The sequence below is a fragment of the Palaemon carinicauda genome, chromosome 6 (genome assembly GCF_036898095.1).
Source record: "Palaemon carinicauda isolate YSFRI2023 chromosome 6, ASM3689809v2, whole genome shotgun sequence".
In the NCBI taxonomy this organism is placed as follows: domain Eukaryota; kingdom Metazoa; phylum Arthropoda; class Malacostraca; order Decapoda; family Palaemonidae; genus Palaemon; species Palaemon carinicauda.
Window position 1 is genome coordinate 62,200,413 of NC_090730.1, and position 22,007 is coordinate 62,222,419.

The 22,007-nt window shown below is 34.0% G+C and overlaps 1 protein-coding gene across 1 annotated transcript; it reads right to left on the minus strand.

Moving 5' to 3' along the window:
* Positions 1 to 1,383: 1,383 nt before the first annotated feature.
* LOC137643022 (uncharacterized) lies at positions 1,384 to 1,863 on the minus strand. Its single transcript, XM_068375876.1, has one exon. It carries the CDS (start codon positions 1,861 to 1,863, stop codon positions 1,384 to 1,386), a length of 480 nt encoding a protein of 159 aa, XP_068231977.1.
* Positions 1,864 to 22,007: the final 20,144 nt, after the last annotated feature.

Genomic DNA, 22,007 nt, shown 5'->3' on the forward strand with positions numbered 1-22,007 from the left:
AAAAAAGCTGTAATGGGCCTGCTCCCCTCTGCCAGAGGCATCTGGTAATAGCCCCTAAATAAATCTAACTTTGTAAAAACTTTCATACCATGCATCTTATACACACAGTTAGACACTACATTCATCGGGAAACGTTCTTTAACAGTTACTTCATTCACCTTCCTATAATCAATACATATACGTAAACTTCCATCCGGCTTTCTTACAGGTACAATAGGGCTATTCCAGGCACTCTCACTCCTTTCTATTACACCCATTTGTTCTAACTCCTGGCACTGCTCTTCTATTTTTCTGGCAATAGGCGGAGAAAAATGTCCGGGATGCTGATATATGGGGGTATCATTACAAGGAACTATCTTAAATTTAGGCAGCTTTGACCCCCCACAATCCTCGTCACCACGACTCAAAACATTCTGTCTATCCCATAACATCCTATATATTTGTTCCCTTTCTCCTTCACTTATATTCTCATCTACATTAATTCTTTCTTTCAAACTTTCATAGTCCCAATCGTCATCCTGCATTATCTTACCCGTCATAACATGTCTCAATTTAACATACCTTTCATCCTCTACATTGACCAACGAATACATATATCCCATGCAATCATCTTTACATATACCCCGTATTCTCTTCCTCCTTACAGTCGGCAAAAAGCTTACATAAACCTTCGGCTCCTGCAAATTCAAAATACCATCATACACATGCACACTTGTTTTCACTAAATTACTTGCTTCCGAACCTTCCACTAGGTATTCACAATTGTCACTATTGGCAATTCCCAGACTATTCGGCCATGCAACTTTTACACTGACAACCTCACTCGCATCTCTTGACAATATAACACCTTCTTTCGCTATTAACGGCACACTTTTCCATACCTACGTACATACACTACCATCTTCATTCAAATAAAATTCCCCACAAAATTTCCCCTTAACTTTCATCTCTATCATATTTACACTAGGATGTACAATCATACCACATTTTTTCAAGAAGTTATAACCTAACAACACATCATATTTGTAATTTACTCCCTCAACCACATAAAAATAAATATCTTCCATCATTAGCCCTCCAATCATAACATTTTCACGTAACTTTCCTTGTATGGACATACTTAAATTACCGATACCTTTCACTTCACCTTTACACCCCTCAAATTCACGAACATCCCTTACCTTATCGTATGCAATCCTAAACATTAAATGGACACCACAACCAGTATCAATCAGACCAACTAGCTCTATTCCATTAAAATTTACTTTTGCAATCATGCAGTCATAAGCTCTTTCACCCATCACGTCTTCATGCAGTAAACCTTCACGAACATTCATCACATTCACTCAGCACACACTCAAGGACTCACCAAGCTGAACCCTCTTACACTCTAGTTTCCTGAACATCCTGGCTAACCCTAGCTACATGCACATCTGCACCACATTCAGTACACTTACCCCGCGGCTCCTTGCACATTCTAGCATAATGACCATCCTCACCATAATTGCTGCAAATCACATTTGTACGATTACTCCGACATCCACTCGCTATGTGCCCAGTCATACCCCACCGATAACATTTAACCCCTTTCTCTTTCTTACACTCACTAATCCGATGCGTTGTCTCTCCACACCCGAAACATGCTCCTAACGCCCATCTACACTCATTCTTTTTATGCCCTACTTTCCCACACCTATAACACTTCTCTTCAGGGACACAACTACCTGACCTACCTTGCTGCACACTAGCACTCCTATCCCTCCAATCCTGAGTCCCTTGCCTAAACCCTTCATTTGTTCTTACAGGTATTCCCACATTACTCGCCCTAGCACTCCTATTTACTACACTATCAGCTATCCTCATCGGTCCTCTCATAACAGCATCTCTAAAACTAACAAATTCTGGCACACTTTCCTCCATTCCACTTCTTACACTAACAGATTTACTTTCTTTCATACATCTATCTAACTCTTAATCCTCAACTATCTCTAAGATATCATCCCATGTGAATCTTTCCTTCATCCACCTCATCTTCTCCTTACGTTTCAAATTAATAAATTCACTCACATTTTCAGGTATGGATGCCAAAATCTTCTTCATTAACTCCTTATTTTCATTTATGCCTTCATCTCCATACTTCTTCCTAGCTAACGTTTCCAGCCTACATACATACATTGATATAGCTTCTGCATTCATCCTTGCCTCATCTAAATTATTCTTACGCTTATACCTAACACTCCCTTTTATACGTTTTACCTGCTCAATTATTCTCTTTTTCACACTTTCATAATCAACGTCATCTACACTCATTATCACACCATACATCGTCAACAAATACTTAGTCAAATATTCTCCTAACTCCCTAGCCCAAACTCTCTTACTATCACGATACTTATCCTGACAATACCTCTCATAATCCTTGAAAAATTCATATACATCCCTACTACTATGCTCTTTGAACCTTTCACATCGAGGTACCTCTCTCATAAATACAGACTTACACACATCACGTCCATTCTCACTGCTATCATCGGTGTCCGGTCAATTCGTCGACGGCAATTCATCGTTGCTCAATTCGTCGTTGCTCAATTGATCGTTGCTCAATTTGTCCCCAAAGTCAATTCGTCGTTGGGCAAATCGTCGAGTTCATTTATTTATTTTCGCATTCTCGACACTCCTTTTTTTTTTCTTTTTTTGTCTTACATATTGGACCCTTTTTACTTCCTCAAAAAAGAAATTGTCTAATGACAATTTTAGTTCAAATTTACTTTTTAAAACTTTGCTCCTTAAAAAAGAATTGTCTAACGGCAGTTTTAGTTTGAAAGTAATTTTCTGCTTGATTCTTCGATTCCACTATCATACTTTAAAAACATTTCATTAGTGTCTAAGCAAGAGTATTCACTTGGAAGGGAGAACCCAACATTTGTTTGTGGGGTTGCGGGATAATTAAAATCCGCTTGCCTCCAACGTCTGATATTCTTACTGAGTTGTTCCAACCGAGGAATTTGTGATAAAGCACATTCGTTTAACTTTTCAACTTCACCAGCAATTATTGAGCGAGGTGCATCACGAGATAAAATTGATTTTGCTTTAATATTTAAGACCACAGTCTTCGCATTTACCCCTGCGGCGGTTGAAGCGTGATTGTGGATACCAACCTTCTTAGTCTCTATATAGTTTTCATCAGTATGAAGTCTCGCCTTGCATGCACGATTTCACACCTCCAGTTGGTCTTCAGTCTATCTGCACTCTCCTCATTCTTAGTATATATATAATTCTCTTCATCAACAACTTTGTTTTTTCCTTTCTCTGAAATTAAAATAAAACAGTTAAACAACCTAGTGTCTTTTAACTTGGGGACAAATTGCCCAACGACGAATTGACTTAGGGACAAATTGAGCAACGATGAATTGAGCGGGACGAATTGGGCAACGACAAATTCACCAGGGACGAATTGCCCTAGCACCCTATCATCACTGCTACCTTCCTTCTTGTTTCCTACTTCCTCGCTAGAATATAAGGAATCTAATTCCATATTCATACTCCTATCGTTGATTATATTCTTTCTAGCCCTTTTCCTACTCACCAATTTCACCAAATCGCGATCATCCTCGCTCTCATCCTGACCTTTCTTCTTTTCTCTTTAATATTACTTTAACCTTTCTTCTCATTCTTCCTATCACATTTCTGTTCATCCTTACTATGCCTAGTCCCTTTAACTTCACTATCACTATTACTATCACTATCACTTCCTTTCCCATTATCACCTACCTTAACCTTCTCTTCCACTATCAACCCATTATCCGTAGCAGAAGCCACTCCTCCGACTGCACCTTCACCCATGTACATTTTCATCATTCCCATGACCTGCCCCATCATAGCTTCCATTCATTCCTCATTCTCACGCATCCTGATCTCAACACCCTCTTCCAAACTCTCTACAGTTCCCTTAAGCGCTTCCAGTTCCTTTCGCATCTCCTCATTCTTATAACTTAACATCTTATTCTCATGCAACAATTTCTCCTCTCGCTCCTTAGCTAACCGCAATTCCTCCCTCAGTAGCTTGTTCTGCTCTTCCATTTTCATCAACCTTATATCAAATTCCGAATCCTAATTCAGTCCTTTGTCCAACAGTCCAGCTTCCAATGACACCTCGGCAGTCCCTGTTCAGGTGCCAAAATAATGTGGTGGGATGTAGCAAAAACAACCCCCACACCCTTAATCACACTAACTGACAATTGTCTCCGCAACACAATCTTTCCCCTTACGTTATCAAAAAGTGGACTCTTATACAAAAGGAAAATTAAAACAAACCATAACCTTAATACTATATTGCTTCCAAACTAAACATAAATCATAAACCAAACTAATCACACTTAACACTAATCATACTCTTAACACAAAATAGATATTAACCATAAAACCCTTCAATTAAATAAACCCTAACAAAACTTAAAACTACAACCACAAATATAATCAGAAATATTGTATATATTTCTGAGTGGACACCTTCGTCCACACAAGGGCCAACAGTCTTTTATATTGGCACAACACCACCATATAATAAACAGAAGAGTGTTTATTAATATGCCACAACGGCCTTAGCTCTTCGGGATCATGGGTGTCATCATCCTTATCATCATCATCATCGTCATCATCATCATAATCATCATCATTCGTAATCTTAATTCACAGGCCAGGTCATCAACAGTTTTTCATTCCAAATGAGCAGTCCAAACAAAATCGTAATACAGGCCAGGTCATCAACAATAAATCCACTTTCTAACAAATTTAATCTCTCCACTGGAGGAATTACGGCCTGCCAAAATAAAAAAACAAAAACACTTACAAACACTACAAGCTAACTAAACTATCGCACTATAATCAAAGATAAATAATAAATTGTTCCTATCATCCACAATCACGACAAGCAAAGATAAACAAAACTCTACTTACTCAAAAAAAAAAAAAAAAAAAAACACTTCCAACGCTGGTAAGAAAAATAATAGTAAATCCAGCAATCACACACACAACTGCCTCTATCAGCAGTCAAATCAACAAGTCATTCACCCAAGTCGTTACTTTGGCAAAAAATAAAAATAAATAAAAATAAAAAAAAATTAATCCTCCACAATAACAGAAGAAAATGTGATAGAAGCAGTGCATTGTATGTGGCAGATGCAGGTAGCGGAAGGAAAGTAATAATAATAAAATATATTCATAAATTTTTCATTGTTTACTCTCATAGGTGTCACATACTTCAAGAAAGTATCTTGGTACGGATTTCGGTACCAGACGTACTGACCCCCAGATCCAGCTTCGACGCCTCCATCTTTCCTTATATTACAGTCACTTTTTAAATGTTTAATCCGAATTCAGTAAGTTAAGATATTTTTACTTAGATACGGTAAATAATGAATGCATTGCCGAATGACCTAACAAAGTTGTCCTGAAAATGGGATATAGTATGTTGAAGCTTTATAGCAATACTGTTCTGGTTGAAACCTCAACATGAAGACGACACCCAAGAGCTAATGTAAGATTTATTGGCTGAATCAGTCTCTAAAATGGTAAAACTATTTATCTATAGATACTTTCTTCAATAAAATGCTCTTAAAAAATACTTTTGATTTTCACGAATTTTCAATATTTTGTCCTGGTCATTCGTTTTCTAGTAACCGCAACTCGCTACTTTAGATTGAATTGTGTTTTTTTCTAAGTATCACTATATGACTGACTTTAGGTAATTGAGCGCTACAAATTTTCTGAACAATTTCATATCATCGATATTTGTTTATGAGAGACGTGATTAAACGTCTAGAGGGCATAATTCAAAATGATTTAAATCAGAAAAAAAAAAATAACAAACTTTTCAAGGTTTCAAGATTTTATATGCTGTAAGGAAATGCATACATATAAAGATCAGTAATTTATAGGACTTTTGATAGTTTGTATTAATTTGTAGAAAATACTTATAGATTTAGAGTATTTATTTGATTTAGAAACAATAATGAAACGTTCGTATGAAGATTTGGAAGATGGAATCGGAACGACTCCACTACAGCATATTTACTTCAAGCTATAGTCATATGTTGGTTTTGCACAATATCTGGCCATTCCTTTCTGTAATAGTCAAATGATTCTATGAGGGCGAAAAATGTAGGCATATGACTAATAATGCCCCTATGCAATGATTCTCAAGACTTCTGTGGATTTGACATGTATGTGATTACACGAGTAGTCTTTCTCTCTCTTGGATAAATAAAGTCTTTCTGATAAGTACCCAGTTCTAAAGGGTATCTCTGAAGGTCATTTTTTTTAACCTCACTTCATTTCCTCATCACGAGATCTCTAGTATTAAAATACTTTTATTTTAATAATGATGGTCTGTCTTCGCATGGTATTCAAACATTATACAAGATGTAGATTTTTTCTTATTAGTACTATAAAAGAAAAACACTAACCAAACGTTTCTCTTACTTTGTTTTTTCTTTACGTTACAAAACAATGTGGATGGGTGCCAGTGACATACAGTGAAGAACAGTTACCCATTTAGTATAAGGAGCCGGTCGGTCGTTAAAATGAAAGGTGTTCTATATATCATCATGGAATTAATGAGATTATTGTTGTATAACTTTATCTGACTCCATATTTTATTTCTCGAGAAACAATGACTATTGATATACGATTATTATTTTGATTTTTTTTTTTTTGAGTCTGCTTGTGCAAGAAAATACAGAAATCCAGGTTAAACGTTTTGAATGCAAATGTGTCGAATACTAAGACTGAAAAAGAGGAAGAATAAATTACTATTGTTTGCAAACCCAGTTTGGAACGCTGAGCTCTTTTGGTGATTTTGAGACCGTTTTCCTATGTTTTTCTTATGAATTTGGACTACAACTTGTTAGTAATATATCAGCGAATTAATTAGTGTTTCAAGTAAACTTTTTTGGGTCATAGTTTTTTTAGTAGACGTAGTTTGCCTTATTACACCTGCAAGGAATCGGCAGGCCGGAGGTTTCATGTCGCCTCAGGCGATATGACGTCATCATAGAAAATGGAGCGTTTTCTACCTAGGGACGATGGCAAACAACATTCCAATGTCTGCAAGACAAAAACCAAAGACTACAGTTGGTTTAAAATTTTCATGCCCTACTGATTATGAGTCGGCATGTGATGTCATATTCAATAATGTTGAAAATAAATGAAAAAGACATACGAGGGTTTCAGAACATACCAAATAACAGTGTGTGTGAAATCTATTGAGGAGGTTTTTTATGTGTTTATAGAAGAGTACGAATACAAAGTGATTCATTTCGGTAATGGCAAAAAGGCCCTAGTAGTCCATTTGAGCGGTCTATACTGTATACTTATATATCAATACGTTATGCACATTTTGATACAGAAAACTCCCTTTTAATTAGTGTCCTCGAGCAGCATGGGAAAATTTTCCATCTAAGACATAATACTTTTTTCTCATGAAAGAGCAAGTGGTCTGGTAAATGGAACGTGCACTGTGAAAATGGAAATAAAGAAAAATACCCCATCCCCCATCAGTATTTGTGTTCATAATGTTGTCTTTTTATATAATCGCCAGAAAAAAGACGTGCTACAAGTGCGGAAGAGACTCTCATATGGCCGTTAACTGTGAAATGGACAGTGAGCCAAAGTTCAATATTTTCATTTTGAATGATTTCCCAGCAATGCCCCGCAAGGATTCTGATAAGGGCCATATATCGGAAGAAGATGGTGCTCCTGATGTTCAACAGGCAACAGGTAATGAAGGTAATGTGGAACAACCATGTGATGGAAAGAGTATTGAAAATGATAAGGAAGAATCCAGCAGCCTTGGAGAGGACCAGATAGACGACTTATACGAAGCATCACGGGACTTGGAGGATCAAGTTCCGGGTAATAATGATAATTTAACTGATAGTGACAGTGACATATTTGCAATAAAATGTGCACCCGAAGAAGCTTCTCAAGTTACTGAAATAACTGACGATGAGGAGCTTCCCTCACAAGATGAACCTCGTATTCCTTATAGTCTTATACTATTGAAAGTCTCTTTTTCGTTGAAGATGATGTAAATGAAGAAGCGGGAAATCTTAAGGAAATCAATATAGCTGTTTAACGGCATAGAGAGGATGAATCTGTGGATGGTGCTACTAAAGAATGTGACATGGATGTACATTTAGAGGTAAATAGAGTCAGTGATATTGAAGACGATTTGAAAAATGATGATATAGGTTCAGACGTGATGCCAAAAGCCCAGTGAAATATAGATTTAGACACTGTAGGTAAATTAAAGTTAATTAGAGGAAAATCGAATAAAGAAAAAAGGAAGGAAGAACAAATGAATTGAAAAGATTTGTTGTCAAAGAAAAGGAAAAAGTTATTTTTTCCTTTTTCGTCTTTGTAATGTCTCTTTCTGTTGCCACTTTAAATATTACTGGCTTAAATAAGGTTATTAAACAAATGAAAGTTGTATCCCTTATCATGTACAATAGAACTGATATTATGTTGATTCAAGAACATAATGAAAAAAGATATTTCAGGTTTGAGTTATCTCACTAATTTTATGTGTATAGTGGTCAATCCATCAATCAGTTTAAAAGCAGGTAGAATGATAGGTATAAATAATAAATCAAATGTAAAATTTTGAACCAAAGAGATGGATACTAATGGTAGAATTGTTGGTGTAAGAGTATGTTAGAATAGGTGCAATATACGTATTATAAATGTGTATGCTCCATCTGGTGAAACAATTTTGCCGAAAGGGAAGACTTTTTCAGGTATGAAATATTGTATTATCTTCTACATAATAATGATTATCTTATTTTTGGGGGTGATAGCATGCACCAGAGATTATAGTAATAAAAACTAAGCCTATAATTACTGTGGTGAAAAACCTTGCTTTGAAAGATAATTACACATTCACAAACAGGATACTAGAATACACTTATATACGTGAAAACTATGGATCCAGAACAGACAGGATTTATACTGTAAAGTTATTTGACAACATAACATCTGCAGACACCATTCCATAAACACACAAAAAACTGGTATGGGGTATTGAAAGTTAGATGTTAAAGTTTTAGATTTGTACGTTATTGAAGAAAGGCTTTTTTTTTTTTTTTTTTTTTTTTTTTTTTTTTTTTTTTTTACATATATGGCAGTTTATAAAGCAGAGAAAGGGTACATTTGATAACATACTTTTATGGTGGGAATGGCAAAATCACAATGTGAAAAATTCTTTGTCAAATAATGAAAATATATTTCACATTAAAAGTATGGATTGCTGAACTTATTACAAACAATATTACGTCAGCTTTATGATATTAGCTATAAAACTAGTGTAAATTATGAAAATATTAAGATTCTTATGAATAGGGTTTGTGACATCCAGAATGAAATATTAGAAGCAATATAGACAAGAGCCAAACTAAATGATCATAAAAATGGTGAAAGAAAAAAAATATCTGCACTTCTACTTGGTGCTGAGAAAAAGAAAAGTCAGACACGCACAAGTAACATAAAACAAGAAAATGTTTCCATTATGGAAAGCAAAGAGGGAATTTCTGCTTTTATTAAGGAGCTCTTTGAAAAATTATTTAGTAAGGTAACAGGCCAGGAAAAAACTGAAGATTATTTTCGGAACCTATGCCATTCTGCCGTAAATCAAGATGTAAGTCTGTTAAATAGAGAATTAGAGGGAATTGAGGTTTTCGGTGTTATTAAGAGTATGTGTAAAGGAAGATCACTAGGGTATAATGGACTTCCTTTAGAATTCTACAAAAAGTTTCGGACTATATAAAGTCTGACATTATGGAAGTGTTCAAATCTATTGTGACTTTGAATTATATGTCAGATAGTCAAAATTTTGGTGTAATAAAATCACTAGCTAAAATAGGTGATTTATCCCTGGTGGAGAACTGGAGACCTATGGCCCTACTTAATGCTGACTGTAAAATCTTTGCTAAGGTTTTACCAAACAGATTGAGATGTGTTAGTGGGAAGATTATCTTCCCAGAACAATATTGATCAGTGAAGGAAAGTTCGATTGTGGATTGTAATAATACGATTCGAGATGTAATTTTTCATGGGAAACAATAGAGTGAAGACTTTGCAAATTCAAGATTAGACTGGTCTAAGGCTTTTGATAGTTAATATGGATTTTATTTTAAAAGTAATGAAGAAATTTGGCTTACCAGATGAATTTCTGGGTCTAGTTAGAATATTGTACAAAGATTGTGTAAGTAGTATCCTGTTAAATGGGTTTACGAGTTCACCTTTTTGTATTAAAAGGTCTGTAAGACAAGGCTGTCCTATGGCAATGATGTTATAATTCATATTTCCAGAACTTTTGTATGGATCAATAAGGATTAATAACAAGATAATAGGGTCTAGCCTTCCAAACAGTGTAAATATATGCCTGCAAGGTTTTGCAGATGACTCATCAGGGATTTTGTCAACTAATGGTTCAGTGGAGAATGTTGCAAAGAGGTACAATGGTTTGAGTTTGCGACAGGTGCACAGCTAAACAAGGACAAAACTAGTACAATTGGGTTTGGGAAATGGGAAAACTGGAAAATGTGGCCTATCAGTTGGTTTAAAATTGTTGAAAGTGTCAAAATTCTTAGTATAATTTAATTTAGTGATTTTGAGGTTACATGTGAAGAAAATTGGTTTCACCTTGCTCAAAATATTAAAATACCAATATATATACTAAGTCAAAGACAATTATCTATTTTCCAAAGGGCTATTATTGTTAATTCACTAGTTTTGTCCAAAGTTTGGTATATATCACATACGTTGCCTCCTTTGAAATAGTACATTTCTCAAATAAATATGCATATCTTCCTACATATATGGCAGGGCACTTACCATCCTGTAGGTAGAGATATTCTTTGTTTGTTGAGAGAAAAGGGGGGATTAGGAATTATAGATGTTTATTTAAAGTCCTTAGCGTTTTTCACTTCGACAACTCTAAATGATATTAGAAAGGATGTTGGTTTTAGTAATTTCTATTACAAAATGATAATTATTTTTTTCCTTGGACTTAAAGGAAATAAATGAGGTTTCAATTAGGTCAACATAATGTTATTCAGTAGCAATTAATGTAATTAGAAAAGTTTATCACCATACAAAATTTCCTAACTTAGGTTCTAAAGATTGTTATGATTTTATAAGGACAGACAGTGTCCCAGAAATTGATGGGATTTATCCACTTTTGGATTGAAAAATGGTATAAACAAACCTTTCTTTGGTATCATGGAGAGGTTTGACTACAAATATATGCTCAAGGAACTCCAGGGACCATTAATCGGCTGAAAATGTTAAATATCAGAAACAGTGATAAATGTGATCATTGCAAGGAATTTGAAAACAGTTTGCATTTTTTTTTATTTTGGCAGAGTCACACGCAAGCAATATTGATGTATGTCAAAAGTGTATCATTTCATACTTGTGACATAAACAGGGACAATTTTTGAAATATATTTATGTTCAATTACAGATATGGATCGAAAAAGGATTATAATAGCGCCACTGTATTGATTGTTGGTTATTTATATGCGGTTTGGGTCAGTAAGAAGAAACGATATACGAAAGAGGAAACAGATGCCTCTCTTAAGTGTAAATTTCATTATGATCAGTGGCTTTTTGAAAAATATCTATAAAGAAAGAATGAATAGAATGTTCACCAAAGAGTATATAAATTATTGTTTTTGAGTAAGTAAAAATCGAAATCAAGATGTATAATTTTGTAAAATTTTAATCTAGATAGTTTATGTTTGTATAAAAATGCTATTGATTGTAATCGTACTGGAAATATTGTGACTAAAAAATATAATATAAATTTTAAAGTAGAAACATAAAAAAGGAAAAAAATCCGTGACGAAATAAATAAATATGAATTACCCAGGCGAAGAAAAATCTCTCTCTCTCTCTCTCTCTCTCTCTCTCTCTCTCTCTCTCTCTCTCTCTCTCTCTCTCTCTCTCTCTCTCTCTCTTTCTCTCTCTCTCTCTCTCTCTCTCTCCTTCAATTATGACATGAAAGAGGTTGTTGTATGCTTTTCGTGAGGAATTTTGGTATTAAAGTAAATTGAACAATTTTCTTATTTGTCAAAAAGAATAGAGATAAAGAAATTATTTTGCTCTCAAATATGATGACTGACAAAGTATCCAAGTGCATCCTTATCATGTACAATAGAACTGATATTATGTTGATTCCAGAACATAATGAAAAAAGATATTTCAGGTTTGAGTTATCTCACTAATTTTATGTGTATAGTGGTCAATCCATCAATCAGTTTAAAAGCAGGTAGAATGATAGGTATAAATAATAAATCAAATGTAAAATTTTGAACCAAAGAGATGGATACTAATGGTAGAATTGTTGGTGTAAGAGTATGTTAGAATAGGTGCAATATACGTATTATAAATGTGTATGCTCCATCTGGTGAAACAATTTTGCCGAAAGGGAAGACTTTTTCAGGTATGAAATATTGTATTATCTTCTACATAATAATGATTATCTTATTTTTGGGGGTGATAGCATGCACCAGAGATTATAGTAATAAAAACTAAGCCTATAATTACTGTGGTGAAAAACCTTGCTTTGAAAGATAATTACACATTCACAAACAGGATACTAGAATACACTTATATACGTGAAAACTATGGATCCAGAACAGACAGGATTTATACTGTAAAGTTATTTGATAACATAACATCTGCAGACACCATTCCATAAACACACAAAAAACTGGCATGGGATATTGAAAGTTAAATGTTAAAGTTTTAGATTTGTATGATATTGAAGATTTTTTTTTTTTTTTTTACACATATGGCAGTTTATAAAGCAGATAAAGGGTACATTTGATAACATACTTTTATGGTGGAAATGGCAAAATCACAATGTAAAAAATTCTTTGTCAAATAATGAAAATATATTTCACAATAAAAATATAGATTGGTGAACTTATTACAAACAATATTACGTCAGCATTATGATATTACCTATAAAACTAGTGTAAATTATGAAAATATTAAGATTCTCAAGAATAGGATTTGTGACATCCAGAATGAAATATTAGAAGGGATATAGACAAGAGCCAAACTAAATGATCGTACAATTGGTGAAAAAAAAAATATCTGCACATCTACTTGGTGCTGAGAAAAAGAAAAATCAGACACGCACAAGTAACATAAAAACAAGAAAATGGTTCCATTATGGAAAGCACAGAGGGAATTTCTGCTTTTATTAAGGAGCTATTTGAAAAATTATTTAGTAAGGTAACAGGCCAGGAAAAAACTGAAGACTATTTTCGTAACCTATACCATTCTGCCGTAAATCAAGATGTAAGTCTGTTAAATAGAGAATTAGAGGGAATTGAGGTTTTCGGTGTTATTAAGAGTATGTGTAAAGGAAGATCCCTAGGGTATAATGGACTTCCTTTAGAATTCTACAAAAAGTTTCGGACTATATAAAGTCTGACATTATGGAAGTGTTCAAATCTATTGTGACTTTGAAATATATGTCAGGTAGTCAAAATTTGGGTGTAATAAAATCACTAGCTAAAATAGGTGATTTATCCCTGGTGGAGAACTGGAGACCTATGGCCCTACTTAATGCTGACTGTAAAATCTTTGCTAAGGTTTTACCAAACAGATTAAGATGTGTTAGTAGGAAGATTATCTTCCCAGAACAATATTGATCAGTGAAGGAAAGTTCGATTGTGAATTGTAATAATACGATTCGAGATGTAATTTTTCATGGGAAACAAAAGAGTGTAGACTTTGCAAATTCAATCTTAGACTGGTCTAAGGCTTTTGATAGTTAATATGGATTTTATTTTGAAAGTAATGAAGAAATTTGGCTTACCAGATGAATTTTTGGGTCTAGTTAGAATAATGTACAAAGATTGTGTAAGTTGCATCCAGTTAAATGGGTTTACGAGTTCACCTTTTTGTATTAAAAGGTCTGTAAGACAAGGCTGTCTTATGGCAATTCTGTTATAATTCATATTTCCAGAACTTTTGTATGGATCAATAAAGATTAATAACAAGATAATAGGGTCTAGCCTTCCAAACAGTGTAAATACATTCCTGCAAGGTTATGCAGATGACTCATCCGGGATCTTGTCAACTAATGGTTCAGTGGAGAATGTTGTAAAGAGGTACAATGGTTTGAGTTTGCGACAGGTGCACAGCTAAACAAGGACAAAACTAGTATAATTGGGTTTGGGAAATGGGAAAACTGAAAAAATATAGCCTATGAGTTGGTTTAAAATTGTTGAAAGTGTCAAAATTCTTGGTATAATTTAATTTAGTGATTTTGAGGTTACATGTGAAGAAAATTGGTTTCACCTTGCTCAAAATATTAGAATATCAATATATATATTAAGTCAAAGACAATTATCTATTTTTCAAAGGGCTATTATTGTTAATTCATTAGTTTTGTCCAAAGTTTGGTATATATCACATACGTTGCCTCCTTTGAAATAGTACATTTCTCAAATAAATATGCATATCTTCCTACATATCTGGCAGGGCACTTACCATCCTGTAGGTAGAGATATTCTTTGTTTGTTGAGAGAAAAGGGGGGATTAGGAATTATAGATGTTTATTTAAAGTCCTTAGCGTTTTTCAGTTCGACAACTCTAAATGATATTAGAAAGGATGTTGGTTTAAGTAATTTCCATTACAAGATGAGAATTATTTTTTTCTTGGACTTGAAAGAAATAAATGAGGTTTCAATTATGTCAACATGATGCTATTCAGTAGCAATTAATGTAATCAGAAAAGTTTATCACCATACAAAATTTCCTAACTTAGGTTCTAAAGATTGTTATGATTTTATAAGGACAGACAGTGTCCCAGAAATAGATGGGATTTATCCACTTTTGGATTGAAAAATGGTATAAACAAACCTTTCTTTGGTATCATGGAGAGGTTTGACTACAAATATATGCTCAAGGAACTCCAGGGACCATTAATCGGCTGAAAATGTTAAATATCAGAAACAGTGATAAATGTGATCATTGCAAGGAATTTGAAAACAGTTTGCATTTTTTTTTTTTTGGCAGAGTCACACGCAAGCAATATTGTTGTATGTCAAAAGTGTATCATTTCATACTTGTGACATAAACAGGGACAATTTTTGAAATATATTTATGTTCAATTACAGATATGGATCGAAAAAGGATTATAATAGCGCCACTGTATTGATTGTTGGTTATTTATATGCGGTTTGGGTCAGTAAGAAGAAACGATATACGAAAGAGGAAACAGATGCCTCTCTTAAGTGTAAATTTCATTATGATCGGTGGCTTTTGAAGAATATCTATAAAGACAGAATGAATAGAATATTCATCAAAGAGTGTATAAATTATTGTTTTTGAGTAAGTAAAAATCAAAATGAAGATGTATAATTTTGTAAAATTTTTATTTAGATGGTTTATGTTTATATAAAAATAATATTGACTGTAATTGTACTGGAAATATTGTGACTAAAAAATATAATTAAAATTTTAAAGTAGAAACATAAAAAAGAAAAAAAAATCCGTGACGAAATAAATAAATATGAATTACCCAGGCGAAGAGAAAAATCTCTCTCTCTCTCTCTCTCTCTCTCTCTCTCTCTCTCTCTCTCTCTCTCTCTCTCTCTCTCCTTCAATTATGACATGAAAGAGGTTGTTGTATGCTTTTCGTGAGGAATTTTGGTATTACAGTGAATTGAAAATTTTTTTTATTTGTCAAAAAGAATAGAGATAAAGAAATTATTTTGCTCTCAAATATGATGACTGACAAAGTATCCAAGTGCATCCACATTAAAGTTGATGTCGAACGCACACTATCCGGATCATCCATTTTTTCCCCTTTTATTGGTAGTTAGTTACACGAGTTTTATTTATAAAGTAGAAAGAACAAATTTCGTATTTATTTTTTCACTTCCATGCAATGATAAGAATAACACTAGATAAAATCCGTTTGATAATTTTAGAAATAGTTAATCAATTAAAAGTGCATGGCTTACATTCGAACGAGTGCATGGCTTACATTCGAACGAAAATGGGCCATTCAGTGATAAACTGAATATAGAGTATATAATTTTACTTTCTAATTACCAGTTTTTTTTTTTTGGTTGATAAAATGAATAGTAATTATTTGCAAAACATTCCTCTATTAAACGTTCACATCATTATTCTCTAACCGAGAATTTCTTGATTCTATTCATAGAAGCAATCATTTGCCGTAAGTGATCAACGTCCAGCACCACCATTACTAGTAACAAATTTTACCGGATTTCCAAAAAAATTGTTTTTTGTTATTGGATTTTGTATTACTTTTGGGTGACCAATGATGCTACAGTATATGGTCACAATTAGAGACATCCTTATTTTCTTCAACAGAAAAAAAAAAAAAATACATCAACACCACTTTGATCCTTAATATTCAAGTATTTCGGACTGTCTTCATCATCTCCTCCTACGCCTCCTACGCAAAGGGCCTCGGTTATATTTCACCAGTCGCCTATAGCTTGAGCTTTTAATTGAATTGAATACTTCTCCATTCATCATCTCCTACTTCACGCTTCATAGTCCTCAGCCATGTAGGCCTGGATCCTCCAACTCTTCTAGTGCCCTTTGGAGCCCAATTGAAACGTTTTGTGAACTAATCTCTTTTGGGGAGTGCGAAGAGTATGCCCAAACCATCTCCATGTACCCCTCATCATGATCTCATCAACATATGGTACTCTAGTAATCTCTCTTATAAGTTATTTTCTAATCCTCTCTTGCCCATCAACTCCTAATATCCTTCTGATGGCTTTGCTCTCATATCTACTAAATCTATTGATAATTGTTTCATTATCATACCAAGACTCATGTCCATAGAGTAACTCCGATATCACTAAACTGCTCCAGAGTCTGATTTATATATGTAATTTCAAGCGACCTGATTTCTAAATCTTACTTATCCTACCCATTGTCTGATTTTTTTTTTTAATATTTCACTAAAGTCTAATTCTAATGACCCTGTATTGGAGATCATAGTTCCTAAATACTTAAATGATTCTACCTCATTAATCCTTTCTCCTTCCAATGATATTTCATCTGCCATTGCATACTCCGTTCTCATTATCTCTGTCTTTCTCCTATTTATCTTTAGCTCAACATCGTGTGATATTTCATGCATTCTGGTAAATAAGCATTGCAAATCCTGTGGTGTTCTGCTAAAAAGGACAGCATCATCAGCATACTCTATGTCTGCTAAATTCCTTTCACCAATCCATTCCAATCCTTCTCCACCATCTCCGATTGTTCTACTAATTAAAGAATCCTTGAGGAGGATAAAAAACATAGGTGACTACACATTTTCTTGGAGTACTCCACTGATCACTAGAAATTCACTTGATAAGACTCCATTAACATTAACTTTGTACTTGCTATGCTCATAAACAAACTTAATCAAATTTACATATTTATGAGGAATTCCATAATAACGCAGGACTCTCCACAAAATTGGCCGGTACACACATTGAAAGGCTTTTTCGTAGTCCACAAATGCCATCAAAGGGCGATTTTTATATTATATGCATTGCTGTAGATTTCTCAAAATGAAAAAAATTGATTAGTGCAACTTCCACCTTTTCTAAATCCTGTGTGTTCATCTTTCAGCTTTTCATCGGTCTTTCCCTCCAGTCTTTATACAATAAGCATACATGTTTTCATAAAAACTGACGTAACTGTTATGCCTCTATAATCAATGTAATCAGTCAGGTCTCCTTTTTTGCTCTTTTCACCAAAACTCCTAACTCCCATTCATCAGGTTTTGCCTCTTCATGCCATATTCTACAAAATAATTTTGGAAGCAGTCTGGGAGACACTTCATTTTTAGCCAGTATCATCTCGGCGATTATTCAATCGTATCGAGGGGCTTTCCATCTCTAGTTTTATAGGATAGCTTTGACTTCAAATACACTGAATTCATTAATGGGCACATGAAAGTCTTCATTAGCCTAAGGCTTATCAATCAAATTATTCCCTTCATATCCGCTATTCATAACCTCACTAAAGTGTTCCCCAACGGTGTCTTTCTGCATCTTCTGTTGCTATAACAGAGCCATCTCTGTTTTTGATGTGTATATGATTCTTCTTTGCCCAAATGAAGATTTCATTGATAATTCTAAAGGCAATTCTCATACCATAGCCGGTTCCTGAATTCATAGCCTTGTCAGCCTCCTTTGCTTTACTGTCTAAGTATTTTCTCCATTCATGGCTTTTCCTTTTGACTTCACTATCGATGCTGGAATACTTAGCATGCTCTACCTTATAATTTTAATCACTTCCTAGAAAACATTCAACAATCAATTTCCGTCTTTTTCTCCTTTTTATAGTATTCCAAGTATGATGTGATATTCCTGGCTTTCTCCTTGAAATTGCGTGTCCCAAGACTTCACTACCAACTGACAGATACATGTTCTTAACATCACACCATTCTTCATTAATTGTTTGTTCTTCGTCTCTTAAAGTCTCTAAGACTGCATATCAGTTCCTACCTTCAATTGCAAGTGTTTCTGGTGCTCATCATCAAAAAGCTTAGTTGAGCCAAACCTTGGTATTGTATCTATCTTTCTCTCCGGTTCTTTCAGTTTTAATTTCAATCTGGTAATGAGGAGCTGGTGATCACTGACAATATCTGCACCTCTATAGCTTCCTACATTTCTTAGGACTTCCTTAGCTGTGAAATATTCGGCAAATTAATATATCATGGTCAGACAGCCAATTGTACCCGATTGAGGAAGTTAAGGTTATATTATGATATCTGTCATTTCTCACTATCAAAATATTTCAAATGACTTCTACTGTTCACGAATGTAACAGTTCAGTAGTAAATGGTTGCAGTGAGCAAATTATTTTAGGAAGAAAATCTTGAATGAAAAGTCTATTCAGCTCCTTTGAGGTGGGAGAAATAAATTAAATGAGGGTGTTAGTAACTTTAATCAAAGATCTGCAATGAATTTATGGGAGAGAGAGAGAGAGAGAGAGAGAGAGAGAGAGAGAGAGAGAGAGAGAGAGAGAGAGAGAGAGAGAGAGAGAGAGAGAGATTTATCTTTTTCCCAATTTTCTATTGATTAGATATTTATTTTTTTCTAATTACTTCTTCCCATTTCTTCATATTTTTATTTTTTTTTTCTATTTTTATTTAGACTTTGAGTTAGTAAGACCATTCGAGAATAAATATTTTGCTGTTTCTTTCTTTGAGGTCTTCTATGGTATTAAAATACAACTGTTTATCGTATTCAACTGAAATGATGAATTGAGTGTTGTTTTTCCGTTTTACTATTTGTTCCATATTATACCCCTGGGTATATTAATTACTGATTACTTGTATTAATTAAATAATTATCTATGATCACTTAATGACAAATTGACATTTTTTTTCATAAAGTTTTTTTTTCTTTTTTCTTTTTTTTCACAACGCCCAAGAGGCGTATTCAGCTCCGAAGAGCAGTGAGGACCAATTCATGGCAATCCAACCTTATCACTTTCTTTATTCTCATGATCAGTAAGATCATATCTACTAGCGAAATTTCTCCTGTTGTGAGTGTGGCTTGAATTCGTGACCCTTTTATTCCTAATAGTGGAGTATCCTAATATGTTGTAAAGTAATTGCCTTGAATGGGAAAATAAGTTTAATATCTTATTAATAGAATAACTAAATTTACACTCCTATTTCTTAAATTTTCCACATAATGCTGAAAGAGGGAACGTTAATTTCTTCTTTCAGTCGGGCACTTCTTGGTGGTTGGAAATGCATCTTCCAGGGAGAGACAACTGGCAGTTGAAAAGGCTTTCTTCAAAGGAAAGAAAACATATGCCTAAAACAAAGTAAATTGTTACTTGGCAGACCTAAATTCTTATTGTTTCATCTCCAAATGGGATTCTATCTTTACTAGTGAGTACATCTGCTCATATGAGTTTGCCTCAATATTCAGTCTGCTGCAGTCAGGTAAACAACTCGCTCAGCTATTCTACCCGACGTATGTATTAGAAAAGGCCATCATCAAAGTCAACACAATATACTATAAAGATCTTGATGTTACCAGCCAATGAGATTTTAAAAATAAGATAAAATTACCATATATGGACGGTATTGAAAACATAACAAACAATATTGAAGCTGATAATCGCTTTTTTATATCCCAAGATCATAGGAAGCACCCTTATTGATGTTTATCGAAATAAAACTGATTTGGAATCCGGGGTTTAAGAACTACCATGTGGAGATTGTGAAAAAGTTTGTGTGGGACAAACAGGCCGATCTCTATTTCAAAGATTATCCGAACAAAGAGGATCTGTCAGGTATCGTTTTGAAAACTGTGATTTTCGTTCATCGTAGAGATTTAGGGGACCAGATTGACTGGAGTGAGTCATCTTTGCTTTTTAATAAAACCTGTCCGTACAGAGGGAATATACTGGAATTGTCATCATATATCAAACAAAAACAATGAACTTATCCGACGGACAATAGAAAGCTGACATAGTGGACAATCCTCTTCTTAACCCGATTATAAATAAGGTAATCCACCGAAGGCCAACCACCAGATATACATCAAAGACCAACACATCCTTCGATCGGCTCAAGAATATGATGACGCACCTAAATGGGATTACGCTTGGCCAATCCTTCCATGCTATTGACACAACTTTCTTAGAACAGTTGGAAACACCCTTTTGTTTTCCTATATAAACTGTCAGTGTACATTCCTTTTCCGGGGGTTATGGCTGCAAGTGTGCAAGAGCCCATTCCTGGCCCCTACAAAAAAAAAAAAAAAAAAAAAATTCCTTATCTCATCTTTACTGTACACTGTAAAGGAGACTAATGAGTATTGGTCGAAATATGGTTATTCATTTCACTTTCCTTTGTTTATTTTAAGTGTACTTGAATATATATATATATATATATATATATATATATATATATATATATATATATATATATATATATATATATATATATATATATATATATTTATATATATTATAAATTGGCATATTTAGACATCTTTTCATGTGTTAATATTAACAATACATTATACATTACCTAATAACCAAGTTGCTAAATCAATGGAACCTTAGCTTCCTGGGTCTGGGTTTGATTCCTCGGTCGACCAGAAGCTATTATCTTTGATTTTATTCCGTCTTGGTTCTCTGATCATGAAGTAGAGAGAATCCATATGTAAGGAGGCGTATAATATATATATATATATATATATATATATATATATATATATATATATATATATATATATATATATATATATATATATATAAATATATATATATATATATATATATATATATATATATATATATATATATATATATATATATATATATATATATATATATATATAAGATGTGTAGATGTAGCTAATCTACTGGGGTTCGTTGATTTCTCTTCATTGAGTAATAACTCAGTAGGTAATAGGTTGGCCAGGGCACCAGCCACACGTTGAGATACTACCTCTAGACAATTATGGGGTCCTTTGACCGGCCAGAAAGTAATACATTGGATCCTTCATTCATATTACGATTCACTTTCTCTTTGCCTACACATACACCAAATAGTCTGGCCTGTTCTTTACAGATTCTCCTCTACCCTCATATCCCTGTCAACACTGAGATTACCAAACAATTCTTCTTCACCCAAGGGCTTAACTACTGCACTCCAATTGTTCAGTGGCCACTTTCCTCTTGTAAGGGTAGAAGAGACTCTTTAGCCATGGTAAGCAGCTCTTCTAGAAGGACACTCCAAAATGAAACCATTGTTCACTGGTCTTGGGCAGTGCTATAGCCTCTGTTCCATGGTCTTCCACTGTCTCTTGGGTTAGCGTTCTCCTGCTAGAGGGTACACTCGGGCACACAATTCTATCTAATTTCTCTTCCTCTTGTTTTGTTAAAGTTTTTAAAGTTTATATAGAAAATAGTTA

Bases quoted from the DNA above. Each gene is read 5' to 3' on its own strand.
- LOC137643022 (XM_068375876.1), bottom strand. From the start codon at position 1,863: ATGAGGATAGCTGATAGTGTAGTAAATAGGAGTGCTAGGGCGAGTAAT.